This window comes from Coenobita brevimanus, chromosome 99 (assembly GCF_032717465.1).
Source record: "Coenobita brevimanus isolate Jiangsu-jjx chromosome 99, ASM3271746v2, whole genome shotgun sequence".
Classification (NCBI taxonomy): domain Eukaryota; kingdom Metazoa; phylum Arthropoda; class Malacostraca; order Decapoda; family Coenobitidae; genus Coenobita; species Coenobita brevimanus.
The window spans coordinates 14484240-14508730 of record NC_137052.1 but is presented as its reverse complement, the minus strand read 5'-3'; the positions used below and the strand labels follow the sequence as shown (position 1 = coordinate 14508730).

The following is a 24491-nucleotide window of genomic DNA, read 5'->3' as shown; positions in this document are numbered from 1 at the left end:
TTTGGGGGGTGTAGGGGGGTTGAGGGTGTAGGGGATATGGGGATGGGGTGGAGGAGGGTAGGGGGTTTGGGGTGGTGGGCATAAGGGGTGGGTGGTAGGGGGTGGGGAATAGGGGGTGGTGAGTCGTGGGGGGATGGTGGTAGGTTGTGGGGGTGGTGGGGGAGTGGTTGGGGGATTGGGGGTTGTTGAGGCACGGAGGATGGGGGTGGAGTAGAGAGAGTATGGATGGTGGGAGGGTGGGGGTTAGGGGTGTTAGGGAGTGAGGGGTATTAGGGGGATGGTGGAGGGATTTGGGGGGCAGTGGGAGTTTCGGGGTAGGGTGGTGGGGGGAGGGCGGGGGGAGGGGTGAGGATGTGGTGGGTCGTGGGTGGTTTGTGGGCTTGATGGTATGGGGATGGGGTGGGTTTGTGGGGTGGGGAGGCCGTGACCGCACATGCAGACACCCGTCTTTTTGGCCCTAGTACACTTGAACACCATATGTGGACACCCGTCTTTTAGGGGTACAACTATATATTTCCAGTTTTGAAGTGTACAAGTAGTTGGAACTCCATTTGATGAAAGGCAAGTGGAATACACACAGGAGGAATAACGGCTGCTTTACGAATATACACTGTCACCACCCCTGAAAATTACTTCGCCATTTACATTTAAAAGGTTTGAGTGAAGTGTGTATGTACATTTATATAAAATATCTTGTATACCCTTCAGTAGTTTTCCTTTTCTCACTTTTGGGGGGGAGAGGCAATAGCTATTCACTGGAACATTGTTTGCTCTTCATTATTGTGATCACGTAAATAATGGTTCATGCACTCTCAAACTCAGTTCCACATTACAGCTTTCACAGATACTGGATGAATATTGAAAACTTTTCTTCTTTTTTAAATGCTAGGAAGAAGGAACCAATGGCCATGAGCCCACAATAACTGTTCCTTCCAAGAGAAAAGCAAAATACAAGAGAGAGCCAAATTCATGATCCGATCATTTCGAGATGCCTGGACACACTGCATTTGAAAGACTGGAGATCGTAGGAAGCACGAAACACAGACAGAGGGACACAGTTCCAGAGTTGATCTGTTGCATAAATGAAGGACTGGGGTTAACGGTTAACTCTTGCATTAGAGAGTTGGACAAAAAATGGATGAGAATTTGCTGCTAGACAAGTCCTACACCCCCGTCATAGAGTGGAGGAATGCAAACAGACAGTTCAGAGGAGTAGTGACCCCTGAAGTAGAGATAGAAAAGAGATAAAGATGCAACAGTGCAGCAAAGAGACAGATGTTGAAGGGAGCCAGTAGGAGGAGGAGACTTAATGAGATGAAAAGCCTTTGACTCCACCCTATTGAGAAGCGCTGTATGTGGGGAACCTTCCCACACATGCGAGTTGTACTCCACACAGGGGCGGATAAAACACGTGAACAGAGTCAACAACTGTGCAAGGGTAAAGAAGGAATGGAGTCGGCTTAGCACACCTAATCTCTTGGAAGCAGATTTTACAAGAGATGTAATATAATCTTTCCAAGATAAGTCCCGAGTGAATGAAACCCCAAGCAGGTTCAAGGATGATGCAGAATTAAGCTGAATGTTATTAAACATTAGTGGGTAAACATGTGGAAGATCTTGTCTTGTTGACAGGTGTAAGAACTGAGACTTTGGTGCATTAAAAACAACAAGATTATTTTTACCCCAATCAGAGGTACGAGCCAAGTCAGACATTAGGTGTGCCATACCCTCATCCCTTGTTTATTGAAGTAGCTGTTGAGATGGACGGTGCGGGAACAGAATGGAAAGGTGAAGAGTGGAGTCATCAGCGTATGAGTGGATAGGGTTAGATGTACAGCTTAGGTCATTGATGAATAAAGAGAAGAGAGTTGGTGATAGGACAGAGCCCTCAGGAACACCACTGTTGATAGATCTAGGAGAAGAACAATGGCCGTCTACAACAGCGACTATAGAACAACAAGCAAGGAAGCCATAGATGAAGGCACAGATAGCATAATAGAAACAGTAAGAGGACAGTTTGGAAATTAAAGATTTATGGCAGACTCGATTGAAAGCCTTTGAGATGTTAAGTGCAATGGCAAAGCTTTGGCCAAAGTCCCGAAAGGAGGATGACCAGGAGTCTTATAGGTAGGTGAGAAGATCGCCAGTGGAGCGTCCCTGACGGAACCCATACTGACGATCAGAAAGAAGGTTGTGATAGGAAAGAGCTTTAAAATTTATCAATTAAGAATTGACTCAAAAACTTTTGAGATACAGGATGTTAAAGCAATTGGACGATAGTAAGATATTTGGGAATGGTCACCCTTCTTTGGGACTGGCTGAATGAGAGCAAACTTCCAGCAAGAAGGAAAGGTACAAGTTGATAGACAAAGGCGAAAGAGTTTGCCTACGCAGGGTGTAAGCACAGAAGCACAGTTCTAGAGAACAACGGGAGGGACTCCATCAGGCACATATGCCTTGTTAGTACTGAGGCCTGTGATGGCAGAAAATAAATCAGCTGAAGAAATTTTAATGTCAGCCATGAGGAAGTCAGAGTGAGGAAGTGATGGAGGAACAGCACCGGAATTGTCTAAGGTGGAATTGGAAGAGAAAGTCTGAGCAAAGAGATCTGCTTTATCAATAGAAGAAATAGCTACAGAACCAGCAGAGTAGAAAAGAGGAGTGGGAAGAATTCGAGTTGGAAAGTTGAGAGCATTTAATACGGATGAAATTATTTTTAGCAGAGCAAAGACCAGATTTAGCAAGATTCCAGGCAGAAATGTAAAAATGATGTGATTCAGGGGTGGGTTGGCTCCGTTACCATTTATAGGCCCTCTCCTTGTTGCGGAAAGCATTAGAACAAGCGTGATTAAACCAAGGCTTTCTTGCATTAGTCAAAGGATATGAGAAAGGTATGTATGCTTCTATGCCCGAGAGAATAACCTCCGTAATGCACAAGGCACACTCAGATGGCTCCTGGCCATGGAAGCAATAATCATTCCAGGGAAAATCAAAGAACTACTGCTTGAAGGTCTCCCAATCTGCAGCTCCGAAGAGCCACAGACGACATTTCTTTGGATGGTCCGCAGTCCGCACTGGAGCGATAGGACAGGTTAAGGTGATAAAGTTGTGATTGGAGGAGCCCAAAGGAGTGAAAAGATTAACAGTGCAAGCAGAAGGATTAGTTGTAAGGAAGAGGTCAAGTATGTTGGAGCTCTCTCCAAGGCGGTAAGGCATACAGGTAGGATGCTGTACAAGCTGCTCTATGTCTTTAAGGATAGAAGAGATGTAGGCTTGTTCACCAGGTGGATCAGTGAAAGGACAAGAGAGCCAAAGGTGGTGGTGAACATTGAAATCTTCTAGAATGGAGATTTCAGAGAAAGGAGAAATTTATAGAATGTGTTCCATCGTAGAAGTAAGATAGTCGAAGAATTTTTGATAGTCAGTAGAACTAGGGGATAAGTAAACAGCGCAGATATATTTAGTCAGAGAATAATAGGAAAGCCAAAGCCAGAGAGTAGAGAATACAGAATAATCAAGTTCAGGAACACGAAAGCAAGATAAGTCGTTGCATATATATACACAACAGCCACCTTTGGCTTTGAAATGAGTATAGAGAAAGTAGGAGGATACAGAGAAGGGTTTGCTGTCAGTTGCCTCAGACAGCTGAGTCTCGGTAAGGAAGAGAAGGTGAGGTTTAGAGGAGGAGAGGTGGTGCTCAACAGAGCGAAAGTTAGAGGAAAGGCCAGGAATGCTGCAGAAATGAAGAAGCAGTGAGTCAGACAGTGGTTCCAGGCAGCTCAAGTCGTCACCGGAAGAGGGGAGGAAGATGGGAGCATTTATGCCCCCCCCCCCCGGGGACTCCTAGGCTGTGTTGTGCAGCCATGATTTTTTTTTTTTTTTTTTTTGAATTTTGGAAAAGGGAATGTAGTGTGTACTGTGCATGTAGTTTGGTGTAGATAGTTAGAAAGACTTGTATTGGACAGCATGCTGGCCTACTCTCTGTGTTACTGAGACACTGAAAAAGTTCAGCAAAGGGGGATGGTCAGGAACTAGTCCTGAGGGCTGATGAAATGGGAGCTCCAGCTCTCCCTGTCATCAGCTTTCCATCCACCTTGGGAGTACTGCCCTGCTTGACTGGTGCTACAGTCTACTCCTCATTGTCGTTCATTTGCCTGTGTTTCTATTTTGAAGCCATCTTAGAAGAAAGGTGACAGAACGATGCGCCCGCGCAATGCAGCAGCACTTCACCCTTGGCTATAGGTGATTTTGTCGGTATGCTGAAGTGGGGTTTGGGCTAAAAGCGATATCCTAGGCTGTACAGTGGAAGGTTGGAGGGTAGATTGTGTCTACTCTAGTTCCAATTAGCTTCAACTGAACTAAGATGAAACGGAGTTGGGTGGAATGTCTCGTCATTTGTGCTGTGAGCAGACATTCAAGAAACTGGCAGTGACAGAGTCTATCAGTTTCCAGATTCGTTTCCTGATCCTTGATTTTTCTTGAGATTGTTTTGAAAGGTGTCTTCCTTCTACACAATCACAGTAAGATTGGAAGAGAAAAGAATGCCATAATACTGAAACAGATGATCATTTTATGCACTGGTTTATTGCTCAATATTCAACAAACAGGAGTACTTACAGACTGAAACACCTACACTCTACAAATGCTCTAAGAAGCACATTTATGACTTTTTCTCTGACAATGACATTCGACTGGTTGATTTAAAAATCTAATTACGTCATTCTTGCCTAATTCTCAACCCTTCCACTAGGCTTGGTTCAGATTGGGTTCAGACCGTTATAGTTGACCGTGTCGTATCACCTCGACCTTTGATGTATTGCTCGAATACCTTCATCCTCGGCTGATCCACAGTCCTTCCAGCATATTTGGTCCAAGTCGAATAAAAACTGAGTTGTATGGTGGAGCAGTTGACCTTACCCTGTGCCTGTGACTGTTCTCTTAAAGGAATCCCTTAATCCTTCATTTAGTTGAATCTTTCCACAAAGATCAATCTAAAGAGGATTAAAACTATTTAGGCTGAACTTACTATGTGACCTTATCGTTCGTTCTCCTATTTTTCTCATACTTAATGTCATCACCATGACTGACTTAACCATTCCACAAAGCCTCGATAAAATTGGATTAAAACTGTTTTAGTTATTATATTCACATGCAGACACAGTAGTCAAAAACTGACCTTGTTCTACGTCCTTGACTGGTGACTGAGTGATCTTAAAATCCAGTACATTTGTTCTTGCCTTACCTTCTAACCTTACACCACATTTGGATCAAAACGGTTAAAGCTGCCCATTCCATGTGACCTAAAAATCTGATTCTACCCTGTGACCCTGGCTTTTGAATTATAGTTCTCAAATTCGAACTGTTTTATCCTTGTCTTACTTTAAACCCTTTCACAAAGATTGGTCTAAATCGAAAAAAAGGTTCAAGTTAACTTCCAATCTGACCCTTACTTACGACCATCACTAATCTTGAATTTGAGTTACAGTCCTCAAAATAGATTCCATTCATCATTGCTAGTTAGTTAGTTAGATTAGATTCGTTTTCCTAAAAAGAACACGGGCATGGAAAGCCCGTCAGAGTAGTTTTTCTTACTTCTAGCAGGCTATTCTTTATTGAGGAGGAGGGTAGGCAGTAACCACCCTCAAAAGCACGGCAGTTGGAGTTCTTCCAATGATACCTGCTGCCATCTGGGATCTGTCTTAGCCACCGAGAGGGTGGTCATTGAGGCTGGAACGAAGATGGGCTGTTGCAGGACAGTCCAGGACATAATGAATCAAAGGCTGACCGCTTTGTTCAAGACAGTGAGGGCATGGTTCAGGGTTACTACTTGTTATCTGACTGTAACAGGGAAATCCTAATCGTAATCTACGAATACGTACTACAGTGTGATTGGGAGTACCAGGTGCAACCGATAGGGGTGCATAGGACGTTGCTGTGGCGTACCATTTTGCCGAGTGTGATCCCTCCCAAACTTGTGTCTCGTGTTCTTCACGTGACATGTGGCCTATGGTGGTGACCACCCTGCGCATGACAGCAGAGATACTGGATCATAAAGGAAATGTTACCTGAGGAAGAGAGCAGGCCTGCCGAGCAGCAACGTCAGCATTTTCATTCCCTGCAATGCCAACATGTCCGGGTAGCCAGTGAAGAAAAATTTCACCACCTCTCCTAGTGATTGACTCAGCCACCGTCATGATACTTGTCATGAGATGGTTATTATCAGGGAATCGATGCACCATGAGGCTGTGGAGGGAAGAGAGGGAGTCTGTATGGATAACGACATGTCGAGAGAGGTGTCGATCAGCATGTCTAAGTGCACCCAGGATGGCAACCAACTCAGTTTGGTATGCAGAGACCCCAGAGGATACCCGCCAAGTCTCGACATGAGTGCCACAGACCATTGCAGCTCCTGCATTCCCCTGAGCATCAACCGACCCGTCGGTGTAATAAATAGCAGAGTTTGGTGCGCGAAGGTCTGCCACACGTCGGAGTCCATCCTGGCATAGTACAGCAGGAAATGAAGACTTTGGAGTCCCTGATGAAGGAAGAACATACGTAAAAGTTGAAGTTCGCCAATGTGGTGCAGGTGAGTATCCAGGACAGGGCAAATCAGGGTCTCCTATAATGGCGTCAGTTACATCCAGGTGTCGGATGATGTCCGCAGTTGCAAGAATCCAGTCCCCTTCCGGGTGTGGATGTGGGGGTCGACTTAGAGTACGCTGAAGTAATGCAGACACAGGAAGATGTGACTGATGTCGGCAGAGTTGAGCAGTGACAGCCGTTGTTCGTGCCCATATCCGATACTTAAGAGACGGGAAGGCACTCTCAGCCCTGAGGTTGACAAGACGTGTCCATGGGGGTGCACCGAGCATGAGACGCAGAGCAGTGTTCTGGATAACTTCCAGAGACCTGCTGAGCTTTTCAGAAATGTTTATTAAGCACGGTGCACTGTAGTCCACTATCGAGCGAATGGCATGCACGTAAAATGTTCTGAGGACCAAAAATGAGGCCCCTAGAGAGCGACTACAGAGGGCTCTGAGGGCAGAGGTACGGGTAGCAGCACGTTCTCGTAAATAGCGGACATGGCAACTGAACGTTAACCGGCTGTCAAGCCAAACACCTAGGTATTGGTGATTGTGAACCACTTCCAGATGATGACCCCCAAAAATAAGAGGACGATCAGGTGGACGTAGACCAAAAGGCAGGCATTTTGATTTTTCAAAGTTGACCTTGAGGCCAAGGTCACAGCACTAGTCATATAAGCGGGCAAGGGCGACTGGTGCCTGTACAAAACAGTTCCTTTGTGAAAAAACAAGAGCAAGATCATCCGCATAACAGAGTAGTGTAACACCACGGCCATAGTTGGTATTAAGGAGGCCCTCAATGAGTACATTAAAAGAAGAGGGCTCAGCACACTGCCCTGTGGAGTGCCGTTCTCATGCGGGTAAGAGGCAGAAATGAGACCCTGGAAGCGGACTCGAGCTGATCGATCATGAAAGAAATCCTTCACCCGCGAGAGAAGTCTTGCCCCCACCCCTTTAGCTGCAAGAGCTGCCAGAACAGCAAGAGGGTTGGCTATCTCAAAAGCCTTCTTGAGATCGAGGAAAACAGCCATACCATGACCGCGTCTCAGCGTACCCAAAAGGGAAGCGAGACAGTGTATCGTGCTTCTGCCCGGGAGAAAGGCAAAAAGATGTGGATGGAGAGGGTCTAATCTCCAAGCAAGCCGCGAAAGCACTAGCCTTTCCACAGTCTTAGCTATGCAGCTGAGAAGGGAAATCGGCCTCATGTTGGTTGGGTCACGAGGTTTGGGTATGGGGTGAATAATGGCTGTTTTCCACGATCTCAGGAGGCGACCTTCCACCCATGAATGGTTGAACAAATCAAGGATAGTGGCCTTCCCACTAGGGCCAGCATGGGCTAGGAAGGAGTACACTACACCATAACTTCCTGCAGCTGTATCCCGCCTGTTTTTATGTGCCCTGTCGAGTTCATGATTGGTAAAAAGGTGGTCAGCGACATCCAAGCGGGAGCAAGCTGCCTCAATTGCTTCCACACGAGGGTCTGCAAGGCGTGCCTGCAAGTCCTTGACATCTTGGGATAGCACACTAGAAGCTGTGCATGCAGCAAAGAGGACTGCAAGACGTTCGGCCTCGCCCGCTGGATCAGGGTGGGATGGTGGTCTGGGAAGCCGGGGACTGGACACATATTTAATACAGGCCCACATCTCTTTAAGAGTGGAGTGGCAGTCTAGGGACCAGCACCATTTTATCCAAGCCTCCTCCCTTGTATGGCGTTTTTCATGGGAAACATGTCGCGCCACTGCAGGCAGGTATTTCCTTGTAGGTGAAGAGGGCCATCGTCGAAATGTCTTTCGTGCCGAGTTGAGCCGATGGATTAGTTCACGGACCCTCTCATCATAATACCAATGGTCTTGAAAGAGGGCCGTGGGGCTCTTCATAAGAGGAACACTGGCAGTGGCGGCACGATGAAGTGTGTGGGCAACGTGTTCTGCATAGTCCTCAAGGGTGGACGGAGGAGCGACAGAGACTAGGGCGACCTGAACAGCCTCAGCAAATGTTGGCTAGTTCGCCCGTCAGAGGTCCCAGCAAGGTGGAGACGGCGGAGGAGGTGGGAGTGGGGCCGCCGGGAGATCCGTCACCAGAGCGAAATGATCACTAGTGAGGTATGGGTGTAGGGACCACCTGGACACACTGGCAAGAGGAGAAGAAACGAAGGAGAGATCAAGTCTACCACCGCTTACGTGGGTGGGCTCAGACAGATCGTTTAAGAGGGCTACTTCAGGGAATTCTTCTAAGGCCATGGCGAGGTGGCGACCGTCTTCGTTTGTTGAAATTGGCGAGGAGAGAACAGGGTGGTGAGTGTTAAAATCTCCCGCAATAAATGTGGACTCCACTGCAGCATGAGCCATAATCTCTCCCAGATCAAGGGTCCCTGCTGGTTTTTTATTGACATTGAAAAATGTCAGGAAGGTTGAGGCAAGATGCAAAACAACACCTTGCACCTCTACGCCCTTGCCGCAGTGTATTGGAGGGTCGTACTCGTGGCAGGGGATGTAATCCCGAATGAGGATAGCACATCCTCGTGTAGTACCCCTGATCCGGGGGACAAAAAAGCCCTTGAAGCCTCCGAGTCGAAAAGTGGAGCTGTGGGGGAGGAGTGTCTCTTGGAGCAGGAAGACATGTATGTTTTCCTGAGCAGCCACCTCCTGGAGGTGGGCGAGCTTGCTCCGTGCCCCTAAGCAGTTCCACTGTAGGACTCGGAGGCTGGCAGCGGTGTCTGGCACTGGGGAGGATCTGTTGGGAGTCCGAGGGCCCTCCGCTCTTCCTCGATCGCTGCTGTGGCTGGTGTGAGTCCCGGAGGAATGTTGACTGACATTTGGGGGCAAGGCAGAGGAAGCTCGGTTGGTATTGGCTCTTCCACAGTTGTCTGTGTGGGAGGTGATGCAGGAGGTACTAGTGTAGGAGGGCGTGGGTGCTGCTTTGCCTCCACCACTTGGTCGACAATGACGTCGACGGCCTGCACTAATGGTGCTGTTTCCAGAGGGCCGAGAACCATGCCCAGCATCTGAGCAAGGCCTCTGGCAATTTCTGTGCCCAGCGTTCGCAGTTCTTCCCTTGTGAAGACTATGAGAGGAGAGTCCGTATTGTGGGGCATGGGTGGAGTAAACTCCTCGACTGTCTTCCGAACTGGAGGGGGAGGAGGGTGATGGACCTCCGCAGTCGTCATGTGACGAGCGAGAGCAGGTTGGAGTGGCGGAAATGCTGTCTCGTCTAGCACTGGAGGTGCAGTTTCTATTGGACGGTGTTGCTGTCCCCAAATGAAGGTTCCTGGAGGTGCTGGTTTGTTGCTGCTTGCCTGTTGCTCCTTTACCCAGGCAACTTGGCGTTCTCGCCCCCGATCGACCAGTGCTACTCTGGTAGGGCAGCTGGGGTGCCATGCATGGTGTTTTCCAGAGCAGTTGGGGCAGCGGGTGGAGACAGCCTCCTTGGCCTTGACTTCGGCCAAGCACCTCTCCGTTTCGTGCGGGCCGCTGCACATCCTGCAGACTGTGGCCCGGTTGCAAGTGGCTCTGTGGTGGCCGTATCGCTGGCACCTGTAGCAGCAGAGTGGCTCGGGGGTGAAGGGGCGGAGGTGGTATTCTCCCCAGTTCCCCAGGTCGATCACAGGGATCAGAGGACCCTGCAGGGTGACGACAACCTGTCTAGTCTCCTCCCTGGTACGCGCTTTCTGGCAGCGGGTTGCCTCTTCGACCTGAGGGTGCTGTAACAGTATCTCCACGGGCATTCACAAGGGGTAGCCCATGACGACTGCCTTTCTGTTCTGCTGCCCAGGTGTCAGCTCTATTAGTTTGACAGGGGAGGCCTCGTCCTGTGCTGCCGCCCTCAATAGGTCATAAGCTCCCTCGTCTTTCGGCACCAAGACTGAGCTCCCATCTTTCCCGATTAGATTGAAGCATCGCAGCCCCGGCAGGTGACGCTCCAGTGCGGCTACAGCGTCGTAACTGGTCGCGTGCCCCTCTTGTACAGGCACGCGGAACGCTGGGAAAGAAGAGCGAGGCGGAGGGCGCACGGCTACCGACACGGAGGGATGCCTCCGTGGCACCGAAGTCCTGGATGCTGGAGGAGGGGCGTTTCCCTGCAGCCCTCGCCGTGGTTTGCGCACCACAGGGATAAATCCATCGGCATGAGGAGAGTCGACAGCTGTAGCAGAATGGGTAGCTTTAGCAGGAGAGCCGGCAGTAGTAGGTGCTGTTGCAGCAGGGACTTTCTGCGCAGCCAAGGCAACAGGCGGTGGCACCTTGGCAGTGATGGGTGCCTGAAGGCGCGGGCGCACAGAGGGAGTGGCGGCTGGATGGGTGGCACCAGCGGTCTTTCCTTTGGTTCTGGGGACAGGAGGAGGAGCCAAAGCATCGTCCTCCATTCCCTCATGCACACGTGCAACCTTGGTTGCACGTGCACGTGCCGAAGAGGAAGGAGGGCCTGAGGTAACAGGCCGCGCATGGGGAGCAGTCCCATTAAGCCTAGGAGAGTTAGGTGAAGCAGAGGCGTCGCCAGATGTCGATGAGTGGGAGCTGGCGTCTGAAAGACGCCACTCTCGCTTCGCGCCTGGCACGGCAGCAGGGCGAGATGTCTTCTGCTGGGAAAGGGTTTGATGGGCTTGGCCCTTGGGTCAGGGGATTTGTGTCCTCCTAATCATATCCCTGAGGGACAGACACACAAACACACACAAACGTTACTCAAACAGACACACACACATATACCTGACACGCACAAAAAACAAAGCAAACACACTAAAAAATAGACTAGAAAGCACGGGAAAAAAAAAAAAAAAAAAAAAGGCCCTAAAGTAACGGGTAGCTATTCTCCCCGCCCTCTAAAGGGCGACGTAGGAGACCCGCTACTGCCCCCTGTGGGACTTGTCCTAACCCTAGCAGAAAGGGCCGCCCCTGACGCTTCCTATAACCAGGCCCTAAAGGCCCCCCTTCATGGAAGTGCCCTAACGGCACCCCTTCAGGGTTCGGCATCGTACCATGTCAAGGGACACTAACGGCTAGCCATGAAAAAAAAAAAAGAAAAAAAGCACACACAAACACAGACAAACACACGCAAACACACTAGACAAACACTCTCACAGTCAGGCAGTGGCTGTCTGTCAGGGACAGAGTTGAGCCTCGAGTATAGTAAACAGAAACTCAGTCTCTGTAACAGAGACTGAGTCCCAAAAGAGAAAGAAAAACCAGGAAAAGCTGGCAAAATTCCACCTCAGTAAACGAGACAGAGTCCAGTCAGAGAGAGAGTGTGGCCAGAGCTCCGAACCAGACGGTGTCTGAGCAAAGAGTGTCATCATTGCATCATATTGAACCCATCCAAAAAACTGGTCTAAACAGGACAAAAACTGTGTTACATGGCCTTGCAATTAGACTCAATATTCTAGGTTTGCCCCTTAGCTGAACCTGAACTTTTCATTAAGAATGGTTCGTCAGATGAAAACAATTAGTTATTTTGTTCCTATCATGGATCTCATTGATCAGACTCTGACCTTACCCTGTCACCTCGACCTTGCAGCACTGTTTTTAAAATCGAGTCCCTTCATTCATTCTCTACCCTTAGATCTACTAATAAGTTTGGGCTGTCATATCAAAACTGATTTAGCTGACTTTTTGTATAACTGTGACCTTTAACCTATTTTTTTTTTTTTTTTCAAGAAACATTATCTTAGCCCATTGGCTGAAGCTAAAGTCTTCCATCATAGTTGGTTAGTATCGGATCGAAACATGAGTTATTTTGCACGCACACACACACACACACACACACACACACACACACACACACACACACACGCACGCGCGCGCGAGAAAAAAAAAAAATTGGTCAGAGATTCAGCAGATATCAACAAATCTATAGCAATCACTGGTTTACAGTAGAGAAGGAGGAAATAAAAAACAAGATTTCGAAAGACAAAAAGGAGATGGCAAATGTAATGAGCATATTGAAGGAAGTATCAGAGGAAATCTGTAGTAAAGACATAGAGGAACAAAAAAAAAAAAAAGCTAGGGAAATATAAGTCAAGGCTTCTGAAAGTAACATTTTAGAGTGTAAACACTGTGGAAGAGATACTAAAAAATGGAAACTTGTGGAACAAGAGGATTTCAAAAATGTATGGATAAAAAGATGCGTAACTCAAGAGGAACTGGGATTACTAAAAGAGAAGAGGGATGAGGCAAAAACAGAGAATGAGGGAAGATCAGAGGAAGACAAGAACACTTTTTTTTTTTTTTTTTACAAAGTAATTGGATTGCAGGTACGAAAGTGGTACATAAACAGGAGGGAATAAAAAGGAGGAAGGTAGTAGACCCAAGTCATGAAAAGTATGTAAACAAGATGATTAAGTTGATGTACTCTAATGTAGATGGAATGGTATCTAAACTATTAGAGATGAATGATTATATCAAAGAAATGGAACCACATATTATTTGCCTAACTGAAACAAAATTAATACCAAGATTATCAAACGATACCCTAAACCTAGAGGAATACAATATGTGGAGAAGAGACAGGAACTTAAAAAAAAGGAGGAATTATAATAATAACGAAGAAAAATCTGCAAGTCAATGAAAGAGAACTAGATATACCCTCACAAGTAGAACTGTTTGCAGTAGAGATTAACCCGCTCCGTTCCGGCCGATTTTCCACCACTGACCCCCCCCCCCCCGCCCAAGCCCGGCTGATTTTGGATGTTTTTTGGGGGAAGGCCCTCAAACCTCCACTTTTGGTGAGAAACGATGGCAGATCACAGAGAAAGTGCTTACCTGAGGCTAGAAATGGTCAAAACAGGTGAGCCTCCGCGCACCTGGTACCGCGTTCTGTAAAGGTGCTCGGCTGCTGTCCCGTTTTCTATGGTTGACGTAAGTATTGGAAATAACTCAGAATTGGTAGATATTTATTAATTTAGAACAAAATAACATGGGGTACAAGAATATATTGGTTTTCACACAAAAATATAGGTGAAATAAGCATTGTTCCATTGAGTGAGCATAACGAAATTGCCCAAATTGGTCACATATGATACGCTATGACTGTTGTTTCAACATACATTTCATTTTCTCTACTTACATAATACTTTTCCACTTACATTATACCAGTTTCCACTTTATAGAACTGTTATCACATATTTACAGGCCTTATGATTATATTTAGCTTAATATTAGCGCTTATTTACATACTGTAGTGAGAAACTCGCTATGACTTGTTTCAACTTACATTCTCTTTTTTCAACTTATATAATACTTTTCCACTAACATTACAACCGTTTCCACTTTATAGAACTGTTATCACATATTGACAGGCCTTACTATTATATTTAGTGCAATATTATCGCATATGTACAATGAAAGACAAAACCATCTTCCAAGTTCTGTCCAAAGCTAATTTACACAAGGTGAAATACAATGAAAACCCAATCTCTACTACTTCGTGCTGCAAATCGTTCGATTTTTTCACTATATGTTCATCATATGTGTATCTTTGTACGTAGTGAATGAACTTGCTATGACTGTTGTTTCAACTTGCACTCTATTTTTCAACTTATACTTTTCCACTAACATTACACCCATTTCCACTTTATATACTTGTTATCACATAATTACAGGCCTTACTATTATACTGAGCGTAATATTATCGCATATGTACATAGTGAGTGAACTCGCTATGATTGTTGTTTCAATTTACACTCTATTATTCAACTTACATAAAACTTTTCCACTAACATTACACCCATTTCCACTTCATATAATTGTTATCACATACTTACAGGCCTTACTATTATATTGAGCATCATATTATCGCATATGTACAGGCCTTACTTTTACAGTGAGCGTCATAGTATTGTAAGCATGTACAGTATCAGTAATGTAACAAGATGTGATATTCCTTGTCAGGGTGGGAAGGAGAGGGTGGTGGGGGAGGTTGGGGAGGTGGAGAGCAACTCCCTTCCCCACTCGTGCTCCTCTTCCCTCTCCCTTTTCCTTTCCCCTTTCCCTTCCCTTTCCTTCCTTTCCCCACATCATGGGGCTGTGGGAAGTGTGGGAATATTGTGGGGCACAAGACATGCTAGGGAGCGGCTTTTCCTTGACTGCTCACTGTCCAAGTACACCACATGCTCGCACTGCCTTCCTCCCACCATCACTTTCCCTTTCACCGCTCACCCCCGCCACACCACTTTCCCTTTCCCCCCTCACTCCTGCCACAGCACTCGCACCTTTCCCAGACAACACAGAAGGACCATACCTTATTTTCCTTCTCACCGCACCTTGCCTGCATATACATAACAAAAATCACGTATGAAATTTGAAAAATGTACAAATGACGCACCTTGCAATTGCAGCGCGTTTATGTACGTCAACAGGAGTCATAGTGCCATAACATTTGGACATATATATATACGTCAACAGGAGTCAGCAGGTTAATACATCTGAAGGGAAAGAAATTGTGGCAAATTTATACATGCTACCGAGATCAAACAATTGGGAAAAAGGCGAATAAGGGGACCTGGAAGAGAGTACAATTAAAACTTTAACCCTCTTGTGCACGATAAGTTTCAGTAAGTTTTCCGGCCACGATTTTTTCTGCGAGGCTGAATGGCCCGGCTGCCCGCGCACGGCAAATAACACGTATTCTCTCCTTATTTTCACCACCCAAACATCAATATACTGCCATGAAACCTATTTCATCTTACTCGTTGATGTTTGTTCTAGCTGATAAGCACCACAAAAATACAGGAAAACATGAATAAAACAACATTAGGAAGCCGTGAATAAACATTTTGCTACATCACGTTCACTTTCCAACATCACCATTCGAATATTTTCCATCATACAGGAAAATGTTATTGGAAGTTTTCATAGAGAACTTCATCAGCTTTCTAAAGAGACAAATCCGGTTGTGATACAATTTGTAGTTTTTGAGAAAATAGCCAAAAACTGAAAACCATTTTTTAAAAAAATTCAAGGAGCTCTAATTCTGTACTTTTCTCGCACATGTTATGTTTTTATTGCATAATATTATGCATAATTTCACCAGCTTTCTAATGAGCAAAAAATGGCTTCGATATGCCTCATAGTTTTCGAGTAAATCGCCAAAAACGACTGGGAACTCACGTCCGTACGTCACTTTCGTGATGTGCGCATAGCATACACATTATTCCTGCCTACGTAACAACGAATTCTTATCATAGATATTACATTGTTATGCCTTGTACATACGTAGAATTTACTGCTCTTTATCATGGTTCTTAAAAATCGATATGTCCAATAGTTTTCAAGTAATTGGCCGACAAAATGATATCACTCCTCTGAGTGCTTTCAACTTTACCGCTAGCGAGGAAAAAAACAAAATCTGTTCTCCCAACTTTTCCAACAGAAAATGCTCCCAAAGGCATATATTCTGCAAATGAACATACATAGAATTTACTGCTCTTTATCCTGGTTCATACAGGAAATTGATACGCCCAATAGTTTTCGAGTAATTGGCCAACAAAGTGAGACTATTCCTCTGAGTGCTTTCGACTTTTACCGGAAGCGAGGGAAAAAAAGAAGTCTGTTCCCCCGCCTTTTCCTACCAAAAATGCTCCCAAAGGCTTATATTCTGGTAATGAACATACGTAGAATGTACTGTTCTTTATCATGGTTCTTACAGGAAGTTGATACACCCAACAGTTTTTGAGTAATAAGACGACAAAGATAGATTACTCTTCCTGTTGGTACCTACTTTTACCGCAAGTGAAAAAAAAAAACAGTGTTTTCTCCCCCTTTGCCTAAAGACTATGCTCCCAAAGCTCTTTTTTTTTTTTCTTTATGTACAGACTGTAAAATCTTCCACGGTTGATTTTTTATGGCTGTAACCTACTACACATGAACACTACTTTTTCCAAGTTACTGCTAATGAAGCTTTACTTTCTGTCATATGTGTAATATGTAGGAGAAGACGGTTATTTGCCTGAAAATTATAGGGGTAATGATAATAGCTCAATATACATATCAACAAAATTTGGAGAACTCACTTCCTCCAGGGGTGTTGATGGAGTTGTAGGACCTTCTGGGATTGGAAGATGAGGAGTTATGTAGTGTGTGTGTGTGTGTGTGTGTGTGTGTGTGTAAGTGTGTTAGCGTGTGTGTGTGTGTGTGTGTGTGTCTGTGTTAGTGTGTGTGTAAGTGTGGTAGTGTGTGTGTATGTGTGTGTGAGTGTCTGTGTTAGTGTGTTAGTGTGTGTGTGAGTGAGTGTGTGTGTGTGTGTGTGTGTGTGTGTGTGTGTGTGTGTAAGTGTGGTAGTGTGTGTGTTAGTGTGTGTGAGTAAAGTATAATTTATCACGAAATGTCAGACCAAGGTACAGTACCTGTTCAATGACGTCCCTCATTCCTTGGCATCATTACCTTTCAAAGCACATCTGCTGCTAAAATATCACTCACCTACGCTACACGCCTAAACGAACACTAGCAGTGCAGTTCACGTATATTTTACATAAAGTATAATTTATCACTAAATGTCAGACCAAGGTACAGTACCTGTTCAATGACGTCCCTCGTTCCTTGGCATCATTACCTTTCACAGCACACCTGCCGCCAAAGTATCACTTACCGACTCTACGCACCTAAACGAACACTCGCGGCACAGTTCACGTATATTTTACATAAAGTATAAGTTATCACTCAATGTCAGACCAAGGTACAGTACCTGTTCAATGACGTCCATCGTTCCTAGGCATCCCTGTCTCCTGAGGACACCTGCTGCTAAGGTATTGCTAACCTACGCTATGCACCATAATTTATGCTGTCACGAGGATACGTGGCACATTTCACTTACACTTCACACTATATCATACACAAATACATGACTACCACAATGATTCCACCCCAACCTCCGCAATTATTCTCTTCCTTAATATGGTTCAACGTGACTGTGAAGCAGCAACCTTTGCTGGGAGAGTACGATGCAACTCTATTGTATCGGCACACACCACACTCCTTCATGAACACTCGCAACATGTTTGACATATATTTCATACAATTCCATATGCATTTTCACTATCAGAATCACAATAATTCCATCCCTAAACACCTCTAATTCTCCCTTCCCGACTATAAAAACTGTACATGATACCTGTCCCATTCCACACTATGGTTTATGGCATCCATAATGCTAACTAGTTCCATAATTTCACCAAGCCAGCCACAATATCTTTCAAACAAAATACAGTTTAGGCATTGGCTTCATTATATACGTATTTGTAATCATGCCATAGGGCCTTGGGGAGGGCGAGAGGCGAAACCCCGCAACAGTGATCACGCATATCGCCTCTAAGCCAAACGAATGATAATGGGCACAATTCCTTTTCGTGCCATATATCTATGTTCCATCGACTATATCACATACAAATATGCTCAAAAATATTGAATTATCACACTGAGTCCATAGGGGCTTCGGCTCGGGCATGAGGGGGAGAATTAGTAGGAGTTTAACCCCTAATACACGGCCAATGGACAGCCGACCCCCCCCGGGTGGCGGGGTTCGATCGCGGTCTGAGTACTGTAGGAAAATATTAGCCAAAAATCAGAGATTAACCGTAGAACATTATACTTGGTACGGCAGATAGTACTTACATTCAGCTTTCTCCAGAGACAGCTGTTGAGCCTTCGTGGACTACCCAAGGACTTGTGGAGATTTGCAAAGTTGGGTAACCAAATCTTCACTTTCACACCTCCAGCAACCCGGTTTCCCCTCTACTACAGTCTCATTCTGTCACAGTAAACTTTATACTACAACGTACAGGTAGTTTGGAATCCGTATTTGTACAATAAGCACTGAAAATAAGGCTATAATCAACGAAGTGTATGGCCGACATGCAGCGCGGCGGCGGTCTTCCCGTCACTCAACAAACATTTCCATTTTCACAGCTAAAAACACGTATACTACATTATTTTCAATCATATTACTTCCTAAAAGATCAAGGCAGCGCACTTTTTATTCTGCCTTACGCCTGTCACTTTATTCTCATTCCTGTCGGCCGCTCACACTGACTCGAAAGAGCTAGAACTCGCCATAATATCACTTTGAAAGCCTGCAGTAAACTGACGCTAAACAGGGGCAAACCGTGCGAAAACAAGCTAGTGTGACAACTGGGGAAACAAGCGTTTCCTATTAGCATCAACTGCTTGCGACAGGAGAGTGCAGATTTACAATTCTGAGCAGTCAGAGCGCTGCCATGTATCACAGCCAGGCTGGCCGGGCCGTGGTGAGGGGGGGAGGGGGGAAAAACGCGATACTTGGCAACAACGGAGGTCAGTAGTACAAAGGTAAAGTATGCTAATTGTAGCTAAAGGGTGGTGGTACTGATAGACAATACCAGCCGGAACATCCTTGCCCGCGTTTATTCAAAATTAACTCGAATCGCAAACGCGACGATCCGCCGTTATGTCCTTCTTGGCGAGCATCGCAAACGCGACGCCCAGTGTTTTAGGGGTTAAAGGGATGCAACCCTACCATCTGGCTGCTTGGAAGAGACTGAAGTTTATCACTATGTGCTGGGCTCCATGAGGCAGCTCAGTATTGCCAATGCCTTACCATGGGAAAGCGAGGCGCTCGCTAGGACGCATCAAAATTTGATGCAAATGGGCCAGAAACTTAATTTTTTGCGAATTTTTTTGTGCTTAGGAATGTGATTTGCGTGACTGTGCTTCTTTAGAACAATCCACATGGAACGCGAATCGCGTGACTGTGCCTGAGAGGGTTTAAGAGCATTACTACATAGAGTGGAGGAGAAATCTGAAAGAATTATACTAATTGGAGATTTCAATACAAATATAAAGTGTAATACTCTAAATATAAAAAGCCAGGAAAGCTGTTGGGACCAAAGCTCCTGGACCTAGAGCAGGAATTTTCCATAATGCAACATGTAAAAGAAAGCACCAGAAATAGAGGGCTTGATGTACCATCATTACGAGATCTTATATTTAGTAGGCAAGAAAATGATATTGACAGTATTATGTATCACCCTCCATTTGGCAGAAGTGACCATCCAGCATTAAATTGTAACTTCAGGATTGCATATAACATAGTTAACAGTAATAAAAGTTACAGAAAGAGCCTTAATTACAAAAAGGGCAACTATCTTGACATAAACAAATACTTCTTGGAAATAGATTGGGAAAAAGAGCTTACAGGACAAGATTTAAATGTTATATACAGAAATTTCTGTGAACTTTATGAAATAGGAGTCCAAACTTACATCCCCCAGCATAAAGAAGCAGAAAAGAAAATAAATGGTTTAATAAAGAATGTAAAAAAATCAAAAGAAAAAAGAGACTTGTTGTGGAATAGATACAGAAGACATAATAGTGACAGGACATATAACTACTATAAACAGGCAAGAACGAATATACAAGAATAAGGAGAGAAGCTGAATAACAGTTTGAGGTAATCATAAACAAACGTAGTGATCAAATGAAGCCATTTTCCTGCTACGTCCAAAGCAAAACCAAAGCAAAAGATAAAACACAATCCATTTTGAATGAAGGGATCATCTATACACAAGAGAAGGATATTTGTGAAGCACTAAATAAGAATTTCCATTCAGTTTCTACAGAAGAAAACAATTTTGAGAGGGATGATATGGAACATGCATGCCCAAACATATTACCGGATATACAAATATCACAAAAAGAAATACAGGAGGAGTTAAGTAAATTAGGCAAAGAAAAAGCAAATGGTCCTGACGAATTTTCATGTTGGGTGCTACATGAATGGACAAAAGAGCTAAGTAGACCATTATCTTTAATATTCAAGGAATCTTTGAGTCAAGGTAAGCTACCTGATATTTGGAAGAAATCAAACATTGTTCTCTTATTCAAGAAAGGGAATAGACAAAATCCACTCAACTACCGCCCAGTATCACGAACCAGTGTTGTAAGATACTGGAAAAGCTGATAAGCAGAGTTTGGGTAAATCATTTAGAAGAACACAATATGATAACAGAAAGGCAATTTGGTTTCAGAACTGGAAAACCATGTGTTACTAATCTATTAAGCTACTATGACAGAGTTGCAGAAACATCACAGAAAAGAGAAGGGTGGGTGGACAATATCCATCTTGATTTCAAGAAACCGTATGACAGAATACTGCACCAAGGACTTTTATGGAAACTGTACTATCAAGGAGGAATCCAAGGCAAACTGTACTGTTGGATGCAAGATTTTCTCAGAAAAAGGGAAATGAGAACAGTACTAAGAGGAAATTACTCATCATTGAGGGAAGTGACTAGCGGCGTTCCACAGGGCTCAGTACTGGCACCAATTATGTTTTTAGTGTATATAAATCACATTGATAGTAACACTGGAAATGAAATCTATCTAAATATGTTTGCTGATGATGCAAAAATACAAAGGAGAATTACTAACACAGATTCTTGTAAAGAGCTACAAGAAGAATTAAATAAACTTCATGAATGGGGTAATACATGGCAAATGGAAATCAGTGTGGACAAGTGTCATGTAATCATGTTTGGTAAAAGTGGGAAAAGACCAGATTGGGATTATAAGGTAGGAAATAAAACCCTCCACACATCAGAAAGAGAGAAGGACCTAGGTGTGATCTCAATAACAGACTATCTCTCGCTGACCACATCAGTGAGAAGGTACAGAACATGTATACACTGCTTGCAAGTATGAGAATAGCATTCACATATATAAATGAAGACATGTTGAGAAAGTTAATAACATCGTTCATCAGATCAACCCTGGAGTATTTATCAGTAGTCTGGAATCCTCATCTCAAAAAACACATAGATAAGATTGAAAAAGTTCAAAGAGCCACTACAAGATAGGTACCAAACTTAAGTGATCTAAGCTATGAAAAAAAGCTAGAAAAACTGAATCTGCCAACACTACAGAAGAGAAGCAAAAGAGGAGACATGATTATGCTATATAAATGCATAACAAGGAAGGAGAAAACAGACATACAGTAAATGAATAAATAACCCATGGGGAAGCATCAGCAAGAGGACACCGCAAAAAACTGCATAAAAAGAGAGATGATAAAGACGAGGAAATTTAGTTTCCCAAATAGGGCAATTGATCTGTGGAATGACTACCGAATGAAATAGTGTGTGCCAAAACAATTCATAAATTTAAGGGGATGTATGATGAAAATGGTTTAAGACACGGGGCAGTACGAGCTTGACTCATTCCTGTAAAGTTACAACTAGGTAAGAACAATTGGGTAAGAACACACAATATCACCAAGCAAAGCATTACACCTGCCAGACTTTTGCCCGCATGGGTGTATCAATCACCCACCTAGCCATTCGCAGCCAAGGCACCGGCCTCTTGCCCTGACTCTGCCCACTCATGCTCTCCAGAGAGTCCTTGATGTACGCCAACTCCTCCTGGCTGATTCTGTCAGTAAGAAAAGTGGTATTGGTTGGGAGATAATAGCTGCAAAAAAGGAATAAATCAAAGGCCGCGTGCCTATGGTATAAGTTTATGCCAAAGAAAGTTAAGTACTGAAAGCCAAACTCAGTATCTCCTCATTTCATGATACCTAACCAAACTGAATGTCAAAAACTAGAGTCTAAGGATTACCTTACCAGACATAACGAGTTTTATACAGCCTTCCCTTCTGTATTCACCTTCCTCATTCTCATCCTCACTACCTTCCTTAACATAAAACTTGGTCTGAATCAGCTGCCATCCATCACTGCAGTTTTCAAAAATCTGCCATAGTAACGCAATTTATCCCTTACTACATCCCACTTCTTCGTTATATATTTATATATTCGACTTTCATCTTAACAAATCCCACTCTCAACTCAGCATATTACCATTTTGCTCCTGACCAGTCTTTCTGCATATATCCTCCCTCATTTTCTCCTTCCCTCCCTCTTCCTCCACCCCTAACCTAATTCTAGTTAAACTGCTCACTCACATTCTCCAGCAGTCCAATCTCCCCTGTTTGTTCTCTTAACCTCGATTGTCTGTATGACGCCAATGTCTGCCATAAATCAAGCGTCCAGGAACCCTAGCTGACGGATATAGTCAGTTTACATTTCCTGCCACAGTTTAAGGGACCACTTCCATTTTCCTTTGTCACCAATGCACCACACAAACAAAGGGAAGGTAGTTAGACATCATTGCCAGTCTACCGCATGGAACACAAGGGTTAAGAATGATGCGCTCTAATTTCCCATCATCCAGTTCACTTACTGCTGCTGTCGCCCAGCAAGCCCCTGCCACCTACAACCCTCCCAAGCTGCTCACTCGTGCAAGGAAGAGGTTGAGTGAAAGTGCGAGTAGGAGGGAATTAAAAGTGACAGTGCTGTCATTGTCGAATAAGGAGGCGATGCCGGTGGACAGAAGTTAGCATGTAGAGAGTGACGTGCCCCAGGTGCCCTTTCATGCCACCTCCTTGCCACCACTCAAGAGTGACCCTGATTTCTTTCTGGAGACCGAGGAGTTCCCCTACCCTTCTGATGCCTCGGTAAAATCTTCTGAGGTGTTTGGACTCGAGGACGAGGGTCAGGCAACCAGAAGTCACAAGCAACATAAACACTCCATTACGGCCATTCAGCTTCCTTCGTGGTGCCCATGCATCATCACCATCTCACCACCACCCATATCACCCCAGCCTGGTGCTTCGTGGGTGTGTAGAGAAGTAATTGAATTGTAAATGTGTACACAGAAATTAAAAAAAAAAAAAAAAAACGTGGTATATAAAAATGGGGAAAATATCACTGAAGAGAATGAGCATTTATTTATTTTTTTTCTTATTAAAGTAAGAAATGACATTCATCATGTGAACTAAGATTGTAGGAAAAAAAGGTAATGTTCGTAAACGGTGAAAGGTAAGGTAAACTACAGTGTTGAAACTTAGTGAAATTTTTTTTTTTATGCGAGGAAGAAGGAACCAAAGGCCATGAGCCTGCAGTAACAGTTCCCTCCAAGAGAAAACAAAATACAATAGGGAGCCAAATTCAAGATCTGATCATTTTGAGATGCCTGGACACACTGCGTTTGAAAGACTGGAGATCATAGGCAGCAGGAAATACATACAGAAGAAGACAGTTCCAGAGATGACCTGTTGCATAAATGAAAGACTGGGAGTAACGGTTAACTCTTGCATTAGAAAGCTGGACAGAAAAGGGATGAGAGTTTGCTGCCAGACGGGTGCTAGGCGCCCATCGTAGAGGTGGAGGAATGCAAGCAGACAGTTCAGAGGAGCAGTGACCATTAAAGTAGCGATAGAAAAGAGATAAAGATGCAACAGTGCGGCGAAGAGACAGAGGTTGAAGGGAGTCAGTAAGAGGAGGAGAGTTAATGAGACGAAAAGCCTTTGACTCCACCCTATTAAGAAGAGCTGTATGTGGGGAGCCTCCCCACGCATGAGAGTTGTACTCCACACAGGGGCGGATAAAACCCCTGTATAGAGTCGACAATTGTGCAGGGGTAAAGAAAGAGCGGAGTCGGCTTAGTACACCCAATCTCTTGGAAGCAGATTTTACAAGAGACGTAATATGATCTTTCCAAGATAAGTCCCGAATAAATGAAACCCCAAGCATGTTCACGGATGGTGCAGGATTAAGCTGGATATTATTAAACATTAGTGGGTATACCTGTGGAAGATTTTGTCGGGTTGATAGGTGTAAGTACCGAGTCTTAGATGCATTGAAAACAACCATATTATTTTTACCCCAGTCAGAGATACGAGCTAAGTCAGACATTAGGTGTGCCATAGCCTCATCCCTTGTTTCTTGAAGTAACTGTTGAGATGGGCGTTGCGGGAACTGAATGGAAAGGTGAAGGGTGGAGTCATTAGCGTATGAGTGGATAGGGTTAGATGTACAGCTTAGAAGATCATTGATGAATAAAAGGAAGAGAGTTGGTGATAGGACAGAGCCCTGAGGAACACCACTGTTGATAGATC

At 44.5% G+C, this 24491-nt stretch overlaps 1 protein-coding gene across 1 annotated transcript in view; it reads right to left on the bottom strand.

Annotated features, from left to right (window-relative positions):
• The window catches only part of LOC145414439 (sialin-like), a 584044-nt gene that overhangs the window by 239312 nt on the left and 320241 nt on the right, over positions 1–24491 (bottom strand). The window contains exon 7 of the mRNA XM_080283992.1: positions 21869–21967. Coding sequence (XP_080140118.1) covers positions 21869–21967 — 99 coding nt within the window. The remainder of the gene's footprint in view (positions 1–21868; positions 21968–24491) is intronic.